Below are 13,739 nucleotides of genomic sequence, written 5' to 3' on the forward strand. Positions count from 1 at the left end.
CAGATCTCTTGTAGCCCAGGCTGGTCTTGAACCACAGTTTAGGATAACCTTGAACTCCTGATCCTTAGCCATTTGTGTGCTGGAGAATTGAGTCTACAGAGTGAGTTTCTGGACATCCTGAGCTACACAGAGGAAGAAAGAGAGAGGTGGGAGGGAAAGGGAACGGGGATGGGAGGTGGAGGAGAAGGAGAAAAGAAAGAAGGAGCGGAGAGAATTTCTAGAAGCTCCAGCACACACACACACACACACCCCAGACAAAAACTTTGAACCTTTCCTGCAGCTCCAGAAAACACACATACCAAACAAAAACTTTGAACCTAACCTGCCCGCCTTCTTGTGCTCTTACTGCAGCCCCCCACTAGGAGGCGGGGCCTCTGCAGGGCGGGCACGCGAGGATAGCTGGGAATCGTAGTTTCTGCGCCCGTGGATGGGCAGGCGCGAGGATCATTGTGCGCAGTCGCACTCGTGGCTCTGCGCCCGCCGCTGTGGCCATTGTCCGGCCCTGTTGTTGCAGAGCAGTACTGCCGGGAACAAGAAACTGCAGCGGGCGCTAGAGGGGCGGACCTGAGGTCGCGGATTCCGAAGCCCCGAGGCAGATTTCGAGTGCAGTGGGTAGGAGGCTGTCCTCCCGGCCTCGCCGACCATCCTGCGGGCGGACTGGGCGTGGCCGGAGGAACTGTCCCGAAGCTGTGGGGCCTTTCATTTGGCCTTGGGAAGAGCAGCACAAGAAGGCGGGGCTCCTCCCCACGTTTCGGCCGAAGTGGCTGCAGAGCTGAAGGGGTGGGGCCTCGGGGTAGCCCGGTGAGTGGATCCTGTCCTCTCTCCTCAGCCCTGGACCATAGCCAGCACACACTGAGGCAGGAATGGCCCCGAGACCTCCGACGGCCAAGCCCCAGGTGAGCCGAGCCTTCCCCCACCGCCCGGAGCATCCCACCCTGAGAGGCCCCCGGAGTCTGTATGGAACAGTTATTGGTATAGGTATAGAGTCTTAGTTTGGATCGCTTTGAGTCTCCTCCTCTGGAGAAAACCCCTCCCAAAGTGCCCAGCCCTGGGCGGAGCGGGATTTCTGAAAGGATGGAATTATGAGGAGACTAGGGAAGTGCGATCTTGTGAGAGGAAGTCAGTGTTTTGGGGGTGTCAGCACTGAGACTTTATTGCAGTGTGCACTTCTTAGAACTCTTCAGTGAGGAATGGAGGATAGGGGGACAAGATAGAAAAGCCCCCTGCTTCCCATCCAAAGGCCATAAAGAGACAGTAGGGGGGCAGAAGAGACCTATTAGAGTAAGAGGCCGGTGAAGGTTGAACGCTGAGTCCGAGACCACCATTACAGCCAAACCTGGACAGACTAGCTCCAGCTTTTCTTGCCCCCCCCCACCCCCGCTCGTTTTTTTTTTTCTTTCTTTCTTTCCCCATTAACAAATGTATAATGTGCGCACCCTCCATAGTCCCGGCTTCAGGTTAATTAGTAAGAGACAGATTTATCAACTCACTTTTTAGTTGTAGTAAAAGGGGCGTTTTCTGGACATAAGCTCTGAGGCTGTCCATTACTTTGATGAGAACATAATCCAAACTCTGTTTGGAGTTGAAGGTAAGAACTAGGACTATAGCTCAGTGGTAGATCACTTGCCTAGTATGTGTGAGGTCCTAGCCTCAATTCCCAGCACCTCCTGGAAAATGATAAGGATGGGCTGGAAAGATGGCGCTCCAGTTAAGAGCACACACTGTAAGCTTTTACACGCTGCTCTTGCAGAATTAGTTTCGTTCCTAGTATTCACCTTAGGAAGCACACAGCCACCTTGTAGTCCAGGTTCAAGGGGACCTGATGGCTCTGGCTTCTTGGATACCTGCTCTCACAGGAACATAATTGTTAGAAACAGGGGGAAAAAAATCTCAGCTCAAGGCATTGAGGAAGAAAGGATCACACAGAGTTGAAAGAAGCCTAGCAGGGCTCTGAACTCTTGTAAAAATGGTCCAACTGAACCGAAACTGAGCTAAAAACCACAGTTTGCCAGGGTGACTTCCGTCTTTTCTCCCTCACAGAGGTGGTGACTGAAACTCATCCTGTTAATTGAAGCTTGATCCTATAACCTGACAAGATTGGCTAATTGTTGCAAAGGGGAGGGCTTGGGGAATATAATGTGGGCCTTTATAAGGCTGTCTATTTTCGTGAGGGGAAAAAGGGTTTGCACAATACCCACAGAGAGACCCATAATATAACAGAATACTTTTAACAGTAAGCTACAAGTTATAGTTGTTACAGGTGTCATATAATCAAGTTCAATCTAGATAAAAATACTAACAGTGTCTTTTAAGGTCAGTTTATAGAGTCCAAAAATGTAGGGCAGTCAGTAGAGTCGCTGCCTAGAGTACAGGAAACCCTGGGTTTACATCCCTTCATGAACTGCACACAGCCTGGAGAGAACTAGAGAAGTCACCCTTGGGAAAGAACATTGAGCGAGGTCTAGAACAGTGGCTAGGAGTATTTTCTGTAGAGCTGAGGGAAGGCTGTGCACTGTGGTGAGGATGTGCAAAGCAAAAGGATGCAAAAGAGAGACAAGTTAATAAGGCAAGGAGTCCATGTGACTGGGACCGAACTGCCTTCTTCTGCCTTCTGTGGATCAGCAAGCTGCTGCCTGGCTGTGTTGTTTGCAAAGACCCACACAGGTGATGATGATGGTGATGGTGGTGATAATGATGTTCTAGATGATTTGGGGTAGATCTCTACCCCCTACTATTCTTTCCAGGCAACTGAATCACCTTCTCTTTAGACTTTGCTTCCTATCCTCTGCCCTGTGCTTCTGTCTAATGAAAAGAAAAATCAAATTGTAGAGCTAGAGATGGCCTCAGCTGATAGAATGCTTACCTAGCATGAGCCAAGCCCTGGCTTCCCTCCCAGCGCCACAGACACCAGATGTTGTGATGCGTGGCTGTAATCGTACTATGTCAGAGGTTCAACCTCCACCACATAGTGAGTTGGAGATCAGCCTGAGATACACGAGAACCTGTCTTAATAATTATAAATGGGGCTGGAGAGATGGCTCAGCAGTTAAGAGCACTGACTGCTCTTCTGAAGGACCTAAGTTCAAATCCCAGCTACCATGTGGTGGCTCACAACCATCCGTAATAAAATCTGATGCCCTCTTCTGGGGTGTCTGAAGACACTACAGTGTACTTACATATAAGAAAGGAAGGAAGGAAGGAAGGAAGGAAGGGTTGAGAGCACTGACTGCTCTTGCAGAAGACCCAGGTCCATTTTCCAAAACCCACAGAGTGGCTCACAACTGCCTGTAACACAGCTCCAGGGGATCTGATGTGTTCTCCTGACCCTCACGGGTTCCCGCATGAACACGACGCACACACATACCCTCAGATACACACACATAAATAAATGAGCAGATATTTTTAAACATTAGTAAATACATAAACAATTTGTAGATCAATGTGTGTAATGGTTCATAAAGCATGCGTGTAGAATGTGTGTAAAACATGGGCAGGGAGCTCCTAGGTATGTACACCAACAGTTGGGAATGATTATCGGGAGAATATATGGGGATAGGAAGGCTTGGTGATGGTGGTGCACGCCTTTAGTCTCAGCACTCGGGAGGCAGAGGCAGCTGGAGTTCTGTGAGTTTGGAGCCAGCCTGGTTCAAGAGTGGGTTCTAGGATGGCTAAGGCTGTAACAGTGAAAGAGAATGGGAACTGTGATCTGGGCAGGACAGTGTAGGCCTGTGGTCCCAGCCCACAAGGCAAAGCACCGGCGATCCACAGTCACCTTCAACCACCTATTGACTCTGAGGCCAGCCCAGGCTACATTCGACAGAATCGGACATGCAGGGCTGTGGGATAGACTTCCCCTTTGACTTTTCCGTCAGGCAAACTCGGTGCTTGAAATTAGCATACAAAACCAAACCTTACCCCTTGGAGCAGCTAACACATGGTCCCCAAGTCTGTTGTTCCCAGCACTTCAAGAGGAGCGTTTGTGCTGTTGATTCCGACTTGAGCAGGACTGTGATCCCACAGGAGTCGGTGACATTCAAAGATGTGGCTGTGAACTTCACCCAGGAAGAATGGCACCACGTGGGCCCTGCCCAGAGGAGCTTATATAGGGATGTCATGCTGGAGAACTACAGCCACCTGGTGTCACTCGGTAAGGAGGGGCCACCCCTGCTCAGTATCTCACATCACCCCTGCTCAGTGTCTCACATAGTCCTGAATTTTCCTCTCTCAGTTGCACACAGCCTAGATAGAAAGACGGAAGCCCAAGGCTTGGTTGGGGCCCATTTTGGGGAGCCAGCTTTCCTGGGCTTTGAGCCTGAAAGATCCTTATTTTACAGAGCTAGGAAAGGGGCTTTGCTAGTTTGCTAGTGTGTCTCCTTAAGTTGCACCTTTTCTTTTCTTCAGAGTTCCTGAGGATCAAGGACTAGTACTGACTTATAGGAGGGGCCTTTGTCTGCTTGCTCAAACACCCAAATCTTGTGTGTTTACCCATGAGCAGGGTATCAAGTCTCCAAGCCAGAGGTGATCTTCAAATTGGAGCAAGGAGAAGAGCCATGGATATCAGAGAAAGAAACCCAAAGACCTTTCTGTGCAGGTAACGAGTTCAGAATTCTGCTCCTGGAAATCAGTGTAGACAGGGCTACAGCTTATGGAGAGGACTTCTTCTAACTAGAGGTGTGGGAGCTGTCTGACCTGAAAAGGAAGCCGAAGCCATTCCTGGAGCTGTCTCTCTTCTCCAGTCAGGTGTTCCTGCTGGAAATAAGTCTTATGGGGGAAACATAGACAAGTGCTGAATTACAGGCATGTACTACCGCACCCAGCTTTATACTGTCATCAGAGAGACGTTAACCCCTTAATGCCAGCATTCAAAAGGCAGAGGCAGGTGGCTCTCTGTGAGCTTGAGGCCAGCCTCGGCTACAATAGTGAGACCTGGCTGGTCTCTAAAGAAAGTGAAGACAAAACACAGGGCGGGGCTGGTGTGAGGTGACCCTTGGTCCGAGCCTCCCGACACCGTGTTCCAAGCACACAGTCCCCAGGAGTCAACACTGCCTTCACCTTTGAAAAAGAAGCATGTTCGAATTTTGACGAAGCCAAGTTTTCAGAGACCGTGTTTTCATTTTTAACTCACAGAGCGAGCTTAGTTTATGATGAGGCTTCTGACCAGCCTGAGTGCATTGTGCTTGGTAAACGTACACTCCACAGTAAATCTGTACAGTACACACTTCGGGGAGAGGTCTGTTTGAGGCCTTTACCAATGGAAACAGAAACAAAACTAACTCTTTATTAAAGCCCCACTGAGAGGAAGTCTGAAAAGAAAATGTAGCAGTCTCTGCCCTTAGGAGCTTTGCTTCTTGTTTTAGTTGTGAGAAAGTGTGTGGCTGTGTGGCCCAGCCTGGCTTCACACTACCCCCCCCTCCCCCCACACGCACACACTCTCAAGTGCTGAGATTACAAGTGAGTGCTATTGTGTATGGCTGACACTATGAGTTTAGGACTGATTCTTGTTGCAAACTTAGAAGGTTGAGTATTGGACTTCTTTAAGTGTTGCTTCCTCTCCCAACATTTTATTATAAGAATCTCAAATATATGGAAGACACCGGAAAGTTGTACAGTAGTTGTCATAGAGCCGCCACCTAGGTGATCACAGACTTTGACTCTGATACTTGCTTTGCCGCATGCCTCTTCATCTACCCACATAAGAACCACCTTTTTAATGTGTTCTTAAGGAAGTTGAAAGCATAGGTGTGAGTCTCGTTAGTTAGAGTTCTTTGTTTTGTTTTGTTTTCCTTTGAAATACTGAAAATAAAATCCTGGGCTTTTCCCAAGTTCTTAAAAAAAAAAGTTCTGTATCAACAAACTATATCCTGAGTCCAGGGTTCAGCTTTTTATTTAATTAACCTATGAATTATTCCTTAAATCTCAGGGCATGTATATATAAGCAAGAGTAGGAAGTATATGTTCATGTGTTCCGGAGCCACCAAAGGCAGAGAGGGCATTAGATCCTCTGGAGTTAGTGTCACAGTCAGTTGTTAGCTGCCTAGTGTGGGTGCTGGGAACTGAACTTGGGTCCTTCTCGAGAGCAGTGCATGCTCTTAACCACTGAGCCACCTCTCAAGCTCTGCTCCTTGTTCTCATGCATATGGGTGTTTTGTTTGCACATAAGTGTGTACCACAGATCCCCTGGGATTGGAGTTAACAGTTGGGAGCCTCCAAGTCTGTGCTGAGAATCAAACCTCGGTCCTCCGGAAGAGCAGCCAGTGTTCTTAACTGCTGAGCCACCTCTCACCTCTTTAGCCCCCCAATTTATTTTTATAGTTTTGGGTTTTTTTGGGTTTTTGGTTATTTTTGTTTGTTTGGTTGGTTGGTTGGTTGGTTTTGGTTTTTGGAGGGACATGCTTGATTTTTGTTGATGTTTGAGTTTATGAGATCTGTTTTATTTGGTGTGTGTGTGTGAAGGATAGAAGAAAAAGCCATTGCAGCCCTTGGAGCTCAAATTACAGGCATTGTGTGGGGCTCCCGCTGCTTATTGTGAGAGTGAGTGATGAGATCCAACTCATGTACTCTCTGTTGGATAGCAAGTAATCTTGACCCCTGGGCCACCTTCCCAGCCTTAGGTTTTTCTTCCCTGATTTGAACTTCTGATCCTTCTGCCTCTGCCACCTGAGTTTTGGGAACGTGGGATGCCCCGTCACACCCTGTTTATTTGGCAGCAGTGATCAAAGCCAGGACCCTGGGAGTGCTAAGACAGGCTTTCAACTAGCTTGTTCTATTGGCAGCCCTATAGGGTTTATTTTTTAAGTAAATGTTGCATACACTAAAATGTTCAATCCTGTTGGCTTTGACAAGTGCATTAGCCCTTCTGACCCACACTTTTGTTTTTGAGAGAGCATCTCCCTACATGTATCCAGATTGGCCTGAAACTCATGATCTCTTCTGCCTCAGTTTCCCAGGTACTAGGGTAATAGGTATAAGCAAGGGTGCCTGGTGTTTCCCTTAGTTTGTTAAGGTAAACATTCTTTTTTGTTTTTAGATCTATTTATTTTACATGTGTGTGTGTGTGTGTGTGTAAGAATGTCTTGCCTGCATGTATATATGTGTACTGTGTGCATACCCGGTACCCACAGAGCTCGGAAGAGGGCACTGGATTTTCTGGGACTAAAGTCACAGATAGTCATGAGATTCCATGTGGATGCTGGGAGTCACATCTGGTATTCTACAAAAGCAACAAGCGCCTTTCAACACTGAGGCTGTACTCTTAAGTCCTAAAAATTACTATTCTTAGAACCTAAATATTAATGTTATCTAGTATTATTATTCTACGGTTAAAAAACAGACCTAGGGGATATATCTATTGACTGAAATAAATTCTTTGTAAAGTGAGGTGATGGGGAAGGGGGACTAGGGAGATGGCTCAGCAATTAGAGATTTGCTCTTGCAGAAGACTCAGGTTCAATTCCCAGCATCAACATGGTGGCTCACAACTCTGTAATTCCAGCTATAGGGGGGTTCAATGTCCTCTTCTGACCTCAATGGGTACCAGGCACACATGGTGCACATATAAGCCTGCAGACAAAACACTCATAAAATAAAACACACATGAAATAAAATGAAACTTTAAAAAAGGTATTTTAAGAGCACTTTAAAAAGAAAGAGGTTTGGGGACTGGGAAGACAGCTAGGTTAGAAAAGTGCCTGCTTTCAAACATGAGAATCTTGGTTTAGATCCCCAACACCCATGAACACTAGAGATCTGTAACCCCGGCACTGGTAGGACGCAGGAAGGGAGAGACAGATGGATTCCTGGAACTCATTGGCTGGCCGGTGTGGCTGAATCAGTGAGCTCTCAGGTTCAGTGAGAGCCCTGTTCCAGATACTAAATAGGCCAGTGAGATGGCTCAGCAGGTAAGATGCTTGTTGCCAAATCTGACGGCCTGCGGTTGGTCCCTGAGTGTCACATGGTAGAAGGAGAGAATTTACTCCTTCAACTTTTGTCAGACCTCTACACATGTGCTATGATGCTTGGATGTGTGTGTGTGTGTGTGTGTGTGTGTGTGTGTGTGTGTACTCTGCTCTCAGGTCCCAGATGTTGGGATTAAAGGCTTGTTAGGCAATAAATGTTATTTTAAAATTACAAATCACATTAAAAATTAAAATACACATGTACACAGAAGAGAGATGATTGCTATGGAATCAGAGCTCACACAAACTGAAACTCCTCCTAGTTGTAAGACCAAAAATAACTTGCTTTCCGAATCATGACTTTTTCTCAGTTTTTAGCATGGTGCGTGGCCTCCGCATATGTCAGAGAATCTTTTCAGAAGATCCTTAGCCAGAGATTTTTTTTTCTGCAGCATTTAGAAGCCTGCTTTGTAATAGGTTACTGTAAAGGAATTATAAAATCAGCTTTAAAGGAATTATAAAATGGATATATTAGCCAGGCAGGTTTTTGTTATGTAAAATCAGTACTCGCACACTTAGGCTCCTCTGTGCTTCTGTTTCCTATTACACTCGCCCACTTACATGGGCTTTCCTCACTCTCTGGATGTGACAGGCACTCAGGATTTGTAATATTCGCTGGTACCTCACTCTTTCTTTTCTGCAGGCATCTTTCTCTAAGGGACTGATTTAAAAATATAGCCATGCATGATTTCTATCTCATTTTCTTATCCCTACTCTAGCATTTTGTTTGAGCTGCAAGAAATGTGGGAACTTTTGCACTTTATATTTCTTTTAGACTGGAAGACCAGGCCTGAGTCCTCACGGAGTCCTCAGCAGGGCGTATCTGAAGTATTCCTCAGAACAAATGTTTTGTCACACACCACAATAGGTGATATCTGGAATGTCACTATCCAGGGGCACCAGGAAAGTGGGAGAAGACAGCTGGGGCCAGAGGCATCTTCCCAAAAGAAAATAACCACTCTAGAGAAAAAAATTGAGCAAAAAAAAGTTGGTGAAGACTCTAGTTTGAGCACACACTTGGTTCCACAATTGGACATTTCTTCAAGTTTAAGGCCCAGTGACTGTAAAACATTTGGAAATAATTTGGAACACAATTCAGAATTAGTTACTCAGAGTAATATCCTTGCTAAAAAGAAGCCTTATAAATGTGATAAATGTAGGAAATCATTTATTCATAGATCATCACTTAATAAACATGAGAAGATTCATAAAGACGATGCTTACTCTAATGGTACAGACCAAGGAGTTCAGTCTGGAAGAAAACACCATGTGTGTACGGACTGTGGGAAAACCTTCCTCTGGAGAACACAGCTCACTGAGCACCAGAGAATTCACACTGGGGAAAAACCCTTTGAGTGTAATGTGTGTGGAAAGGCCTTCAGGCACAGCTCGTCCCTTGGTCAGCATGAAAACGCACATACAGGAGAGAAGCCCTATCAGTGTAGTCTCTGTGGGAAAGCCTTCCAGCGCAGCTCATCTCTTGTTCAACACCAGAGAATCCACACTGGAGAGAAGCCCTATCGCTGTAATCTCTGTGGGAGGTCATTCAGGCACAGCACGTCCCTTACGCAGCATGAGGTGACCCACAGTGGGGAGAAACCCTTCCAGTGTAAGGAATGTGGGAAGGCCTTTAGCCGGTGTTCTTCCCTTGTCCAGCATGAGAGGACCCATACAGGAGAGAAGCCTTTCGAGTGCAGCATTTGTGGGAGGGCATTTGGTCAGAGCCCATCCCTTTATAAACATATGAGGATTCATAAAAGAAGCAAACCTTACCAAAGTAACAACTTCAGCCTGGCGTTTGTGCCTAGCACTCCTCTTCCTCAAGGTGAAGGCGTGCTTCCTGAAGTAAAGTCGTACCATTGTAATGACTGTGGGAAAGACTTCAGTCACATTACAGACTTCTCTGAGCACCAGAGGCTCCACGCTGGAGAGAATTCCTACGGCTCTGAACAGGCCCTTGGTCAGCCGTCCCTGTCTCATCCCCGAGAGAAACCCTATCAGTGCAACGTATGTGGAAAAGCTTTTAAAAGGAGTACAAGTTTTATAGAGCATCATAGAATTCACACTGGAGAGAAGCCCTATGAATGTAATGAGTGTGGGGAAGCCTTCAGCCGACTCTCGTCACTCACGCAACACGAGAGGACTCACACTGGCGAGAAACCCTATGAGTGCATTGACTGCGGGAAAGCCTTCAGTCAAAGCTCATCCCTCATTCAGCACGAAAGGACTCACACAGGAGAGAAGCCCTATGAATGTAATGAGTGTGGGCGGGCCTTTAGGAAGAAGACAAATCTGCACGATCATCAGAGAACTCACACTGGAGAGAAACCCTATGCCTGCAAGGAGTGTGGGAGAAACTTCAGCCGGAGCTCAGCCCTTACTAAGCACCACCGAGTTCACGCCCGGAATAAACTGCAGGAAAGCTAAACAATGGGATGGGGAGGAGGCACGGCCTAAAATCTGCTTCCAACCCAGTGTCAGAGGATTCTGAAAGTCTGAGAATGTAATTATGTGTTTGTACACTGTGTATAGAGAAAACTGCCACTAGAAGAAAAAACTTGAAATTAAAGCCATTCTTTCATACCTTATTACAGGCTTACGTTTGGAAATTAAAGCCATTCTTTCATACCTTATTACAGGCTTACAAGTACGGCATATGTAGTCGTTTGGAAATGATGTGACCTTACTAAAGCTTTTGAATATATGTGTGCAGAGTCATCAAGTTTTAACAGCTTGATATGTAAATCCTGTTGTTCACAGCCTTGAAAGAAAGAAAGAAAACTCATAGTATGGCCAAGGCTCATTTCAAACACATTGACAGTTTCACTTGACTGAAACTGTAGAAATCAGTTTGTTACCCAGAAGTCCACACTCAGAGAATTAGAGCAACTAGCTCAACGGCCTAACTGTACAGAGGGTTGCACGGCAGGCTCGAACCCGCAAAGCTGAACGTCAGAAGCTTGTTTTCGGGTTCTTTGGTCTCATACCATGGCTATAGAAAGGGTATTTTGGAGTTCAGAGGGCTTTAAAGTAAAGTTTTAATATAGATTCCCAGACATGTTGTGACATTTTGAAGAGCCTGAAGACATACAGGCAACCATATGGAAATCTGTCAAAAATGTAAGGCCACTTAGTGGAAGCTTACAAAACAAAAGATTGTCAGAAACTGACATTGATGGAATGGGACACGGACACATGCACGTGCATGCACACACACACACACACACACACACCACACACCCTTCCCAGCTGTAATTATGCCTTCAACTGATGTATCATTCCATTGGCGTTTCATGGCACTGCATGAGGAGAATTTGCAGTTTACTTGAAACCCTGCCTTCCTCTCTGGTACTTCTGAGGTCTCTCTCTCTCTCTCTCTCTCTCTCTCCTCTCTCTCTCTCTCTCTCTCTCTCTCTCTCTCTCTCTCTCTCTCTCAAGTCAATTTTACTATAGAGAAGTATACACCTAACTACCCACAGCCATAAACTTTCTCTCTGACTCCATTTACGGAAACAGCATGGTTTGCCTCTTTTTGTGTGCAAAGAAATTACACTGCTGTTTCAACCCCCATTTTAACTCAGTTGCTTTTCTGTTATCAAACCGTGAGAAAAGCTTCCTCAGTGCCTTGCAAATGAATGTAGGGTAGCTGTGACCATTGATCCCTTTCACACATTATCACAAAGTCCTCCAGCCTCTTTCCATGAGTTCCAGGAAGTAATGTTGATTGTTGTGAGTGAGGCTAATCGGTGAGACTTTCCTATTAGCTTTTCTGCATGTTGGATGACAAGTTTCATTGACCTTTCTTAACCTTTATGGTATGAGGTGGCTCTCAGGAATTCATATGTTTTAGGGGGTTTTTTTTGGGGGGGGTGTTTTGTTTTAGTGGGGATAAATAAATGTTCATGGGAGCTGAAACGTAATGTGTTTCCCAATAAGTCCATTACCCATGAGTCAAGATGAACAAGACATTCTATAGCAGATAGGCACTTTCCATATTGTAGTCATTCAAAGAAACCCTGTATATGGCTTCACGCTTAGCATATAATGCCAAGACCATGCTGGTGCTGTCTGGTGGGATTTGACAGTGTGGTAACTCTCTTCAGATTCGCTCCTGTTCAGCAGGACTCCTGTCAGGAACTTTCTGCTGACTTTGGGGGAGATCTTTATGTGGGAACTATTTATATGAAACAACATGACTTATCACCATGAGAATAGCACAATGTTATTGAAGCTTATAAAAGCAGTTCCAAAAGACCAGAAAGATAGCACTGATTATTATATGGAAGGAAAGCGGCCTTCATCCGGGCATTGACTGCATTTCAGCACATTTTCATTGACAGGAAGTAAGTCCAGAATACATTTGTGGCTAATGGAGCAGAAGGCTTTCCCCACACCAACAGCCAAATACCACACACTTATGAATAGCCAGTCTTACAGGGCTATATGAAATGCATGTGTTAATATCACGTATTCTTTCAAAAATAGCCTTTTGGAAGTCAGTATATCTTTTTCAGTTTTATGAATTTAACTACAATCAACTAAAAGGATAGCATATCAAGAAAGAGAGGTTAGGGGCTGGAGAGATGTCTCAGTGGTTAAAAGCACTGGCTGCTCTTCCAGAGGTCCTGAGTTCAAATCCCAGCAACCACATAGTGGCTCACAACCATCTATAATGGGATCTGATGCCCTCTTCTGGTGTGCATAAAGACAGTGCTCATATACATAAAATAAATAAGTAAATAAATAAGAGGGGTTAGCTGCCCTGTTCTTCATTCATAGCCAGATAAGTATTAGCCACTACCATGCACTGGTGTTTACTGAATCTTCCATTCAGTAAACCTTTCTAAACCTGCCATTCTACTGTGTTGCTCACCCTCACAGCTGCATGGAGGTGCTGAGAAAGCTGCCTGCCCAAGGGCTTCATTACTGTTCCACTGCTATGAAGAGACACCATGACCACTGCAAGTCACAGAAGGAAGCATTTAATTGGGGCTTTCTTACAGTTCCAAGGGGTTAGCCCATGACCATTGGGAAGCATGGCAGCAGGAAGCCACAGTGTTGGAGTAGCTGAGAGCTTACATCTTATCTGCAAGATGGAGGTGGGGAGACTGGGCCTGGTTTGGGCTTTTGAAACCTCAAAGCCCACCCCCACCCCCAGCGACACTTCCTCCTCCAAAAGGACCACACCTCCTAATCCTTCCTAAACTGACCACCAACTAAGAACCAAACATTCAACTGTATGAGCCTAAGGGGCCATTCTCATTCAAGCCACCACAGCCACCTACCCACCTCTTCTCCCTCATAATTATCCCTAGCAAATGATAGGGACATAAGTCAGGATGTCCCCAGAGTCTAGTGATACTTTTAGGGGCAGGCATGTTCTCTACTTCTTCCAGTCAGAGTTCTTGAATTTTCTTTAAGTGCAGCTGGGAGAGAAACTTTGGTTTTGGTTGCTTGACTAAAAAAGCCTGATTTCTTACCAGAGTCTGGTGTAGGAGAGGAGAAAGCTGGGGTCTACATGTTCTTCTCTTCCCTGAGCTTGGACCGGACCTGATTTCGGAAGATCTCTAGGATTCAGTGAGCTCTTTACCAGCAATCCAGCAATCCCTCCTTTTTGCTTAAGCTTGTTTTGTGCATGTTTCTCTTGTTTATATTAAACCTCCTACATCTATTATACCCTTGTCAGAGAGGCAGATGACCTGCCTACTACTGTCTGTGGCAAGTTCATCCTTTAACACCGGGATCACCTAGCTCTAAAAAGCATAGCTCTTGCCGTGTAAAAGT

At 45.8% G+C, this 13,739-nt stretch overlaps 1 protein-coding gene across 4 annotated transcripts; it reads left to right on the forward strand.

Moving 5' to 3' along the window:
• Window positions 1-496: 496 nt before the first annotated feature.
• On the forward strand, window positions 497-10,540 carry Zfp90 (ZFP90 zinc finger protein). 4 transcript variants are annotated; one of them, XM_021170075.2, is made up of 5 exons: window positions 497-612; window positions 830-896; window positions 4,021-4,147; window positions 4,496-4,591; window positions 8,731-10,540. In XM_021170075.2, the coding sequence occupies exons 2-5, from the start codon at window positions 864-866 to the stop codon at window positions 10,380-10,382; spliced, it is 1,908 nt and encodes a 635-aa protein (XP_021025734.1). In that variant the 5' UTR covers window positions 497-612; window positions 830-863; the 3' UTR covers window positions 10,383-10,540. The 4 variants fall into 4 exon arrangements, with proteins under 4 accessions (XP_021025734.1, XP_021025735.1, XP_029336865.1 ...); XM_021170076.2 differs by having other exon boundaries at window positions 497-896; XM_029481005.1 differs by lacking the exon at window positions 830-896 and having other exon boundaries at window positions 497-801; window positions 4,402-4,591; window positions 8,675-10,540.
• The last annotated feature ends 3,199 nt before the right edge of the window (window positions 10,541-13,739 follow it).

The sequence above is a fragment of the Mus caroli genome, chromosome 8 (assembly GCF_900094665.2).
Source record: "Mus caroli chromosome 8, CAROLI_EIJ_v1.1, whole genome shotgun sequence".
Classification (NCBI taxonomy): Eukaryota; Metazoa; Chordata; class Mammalia; order Rodentia; family Muridae; genus Mus; species Mus caroli.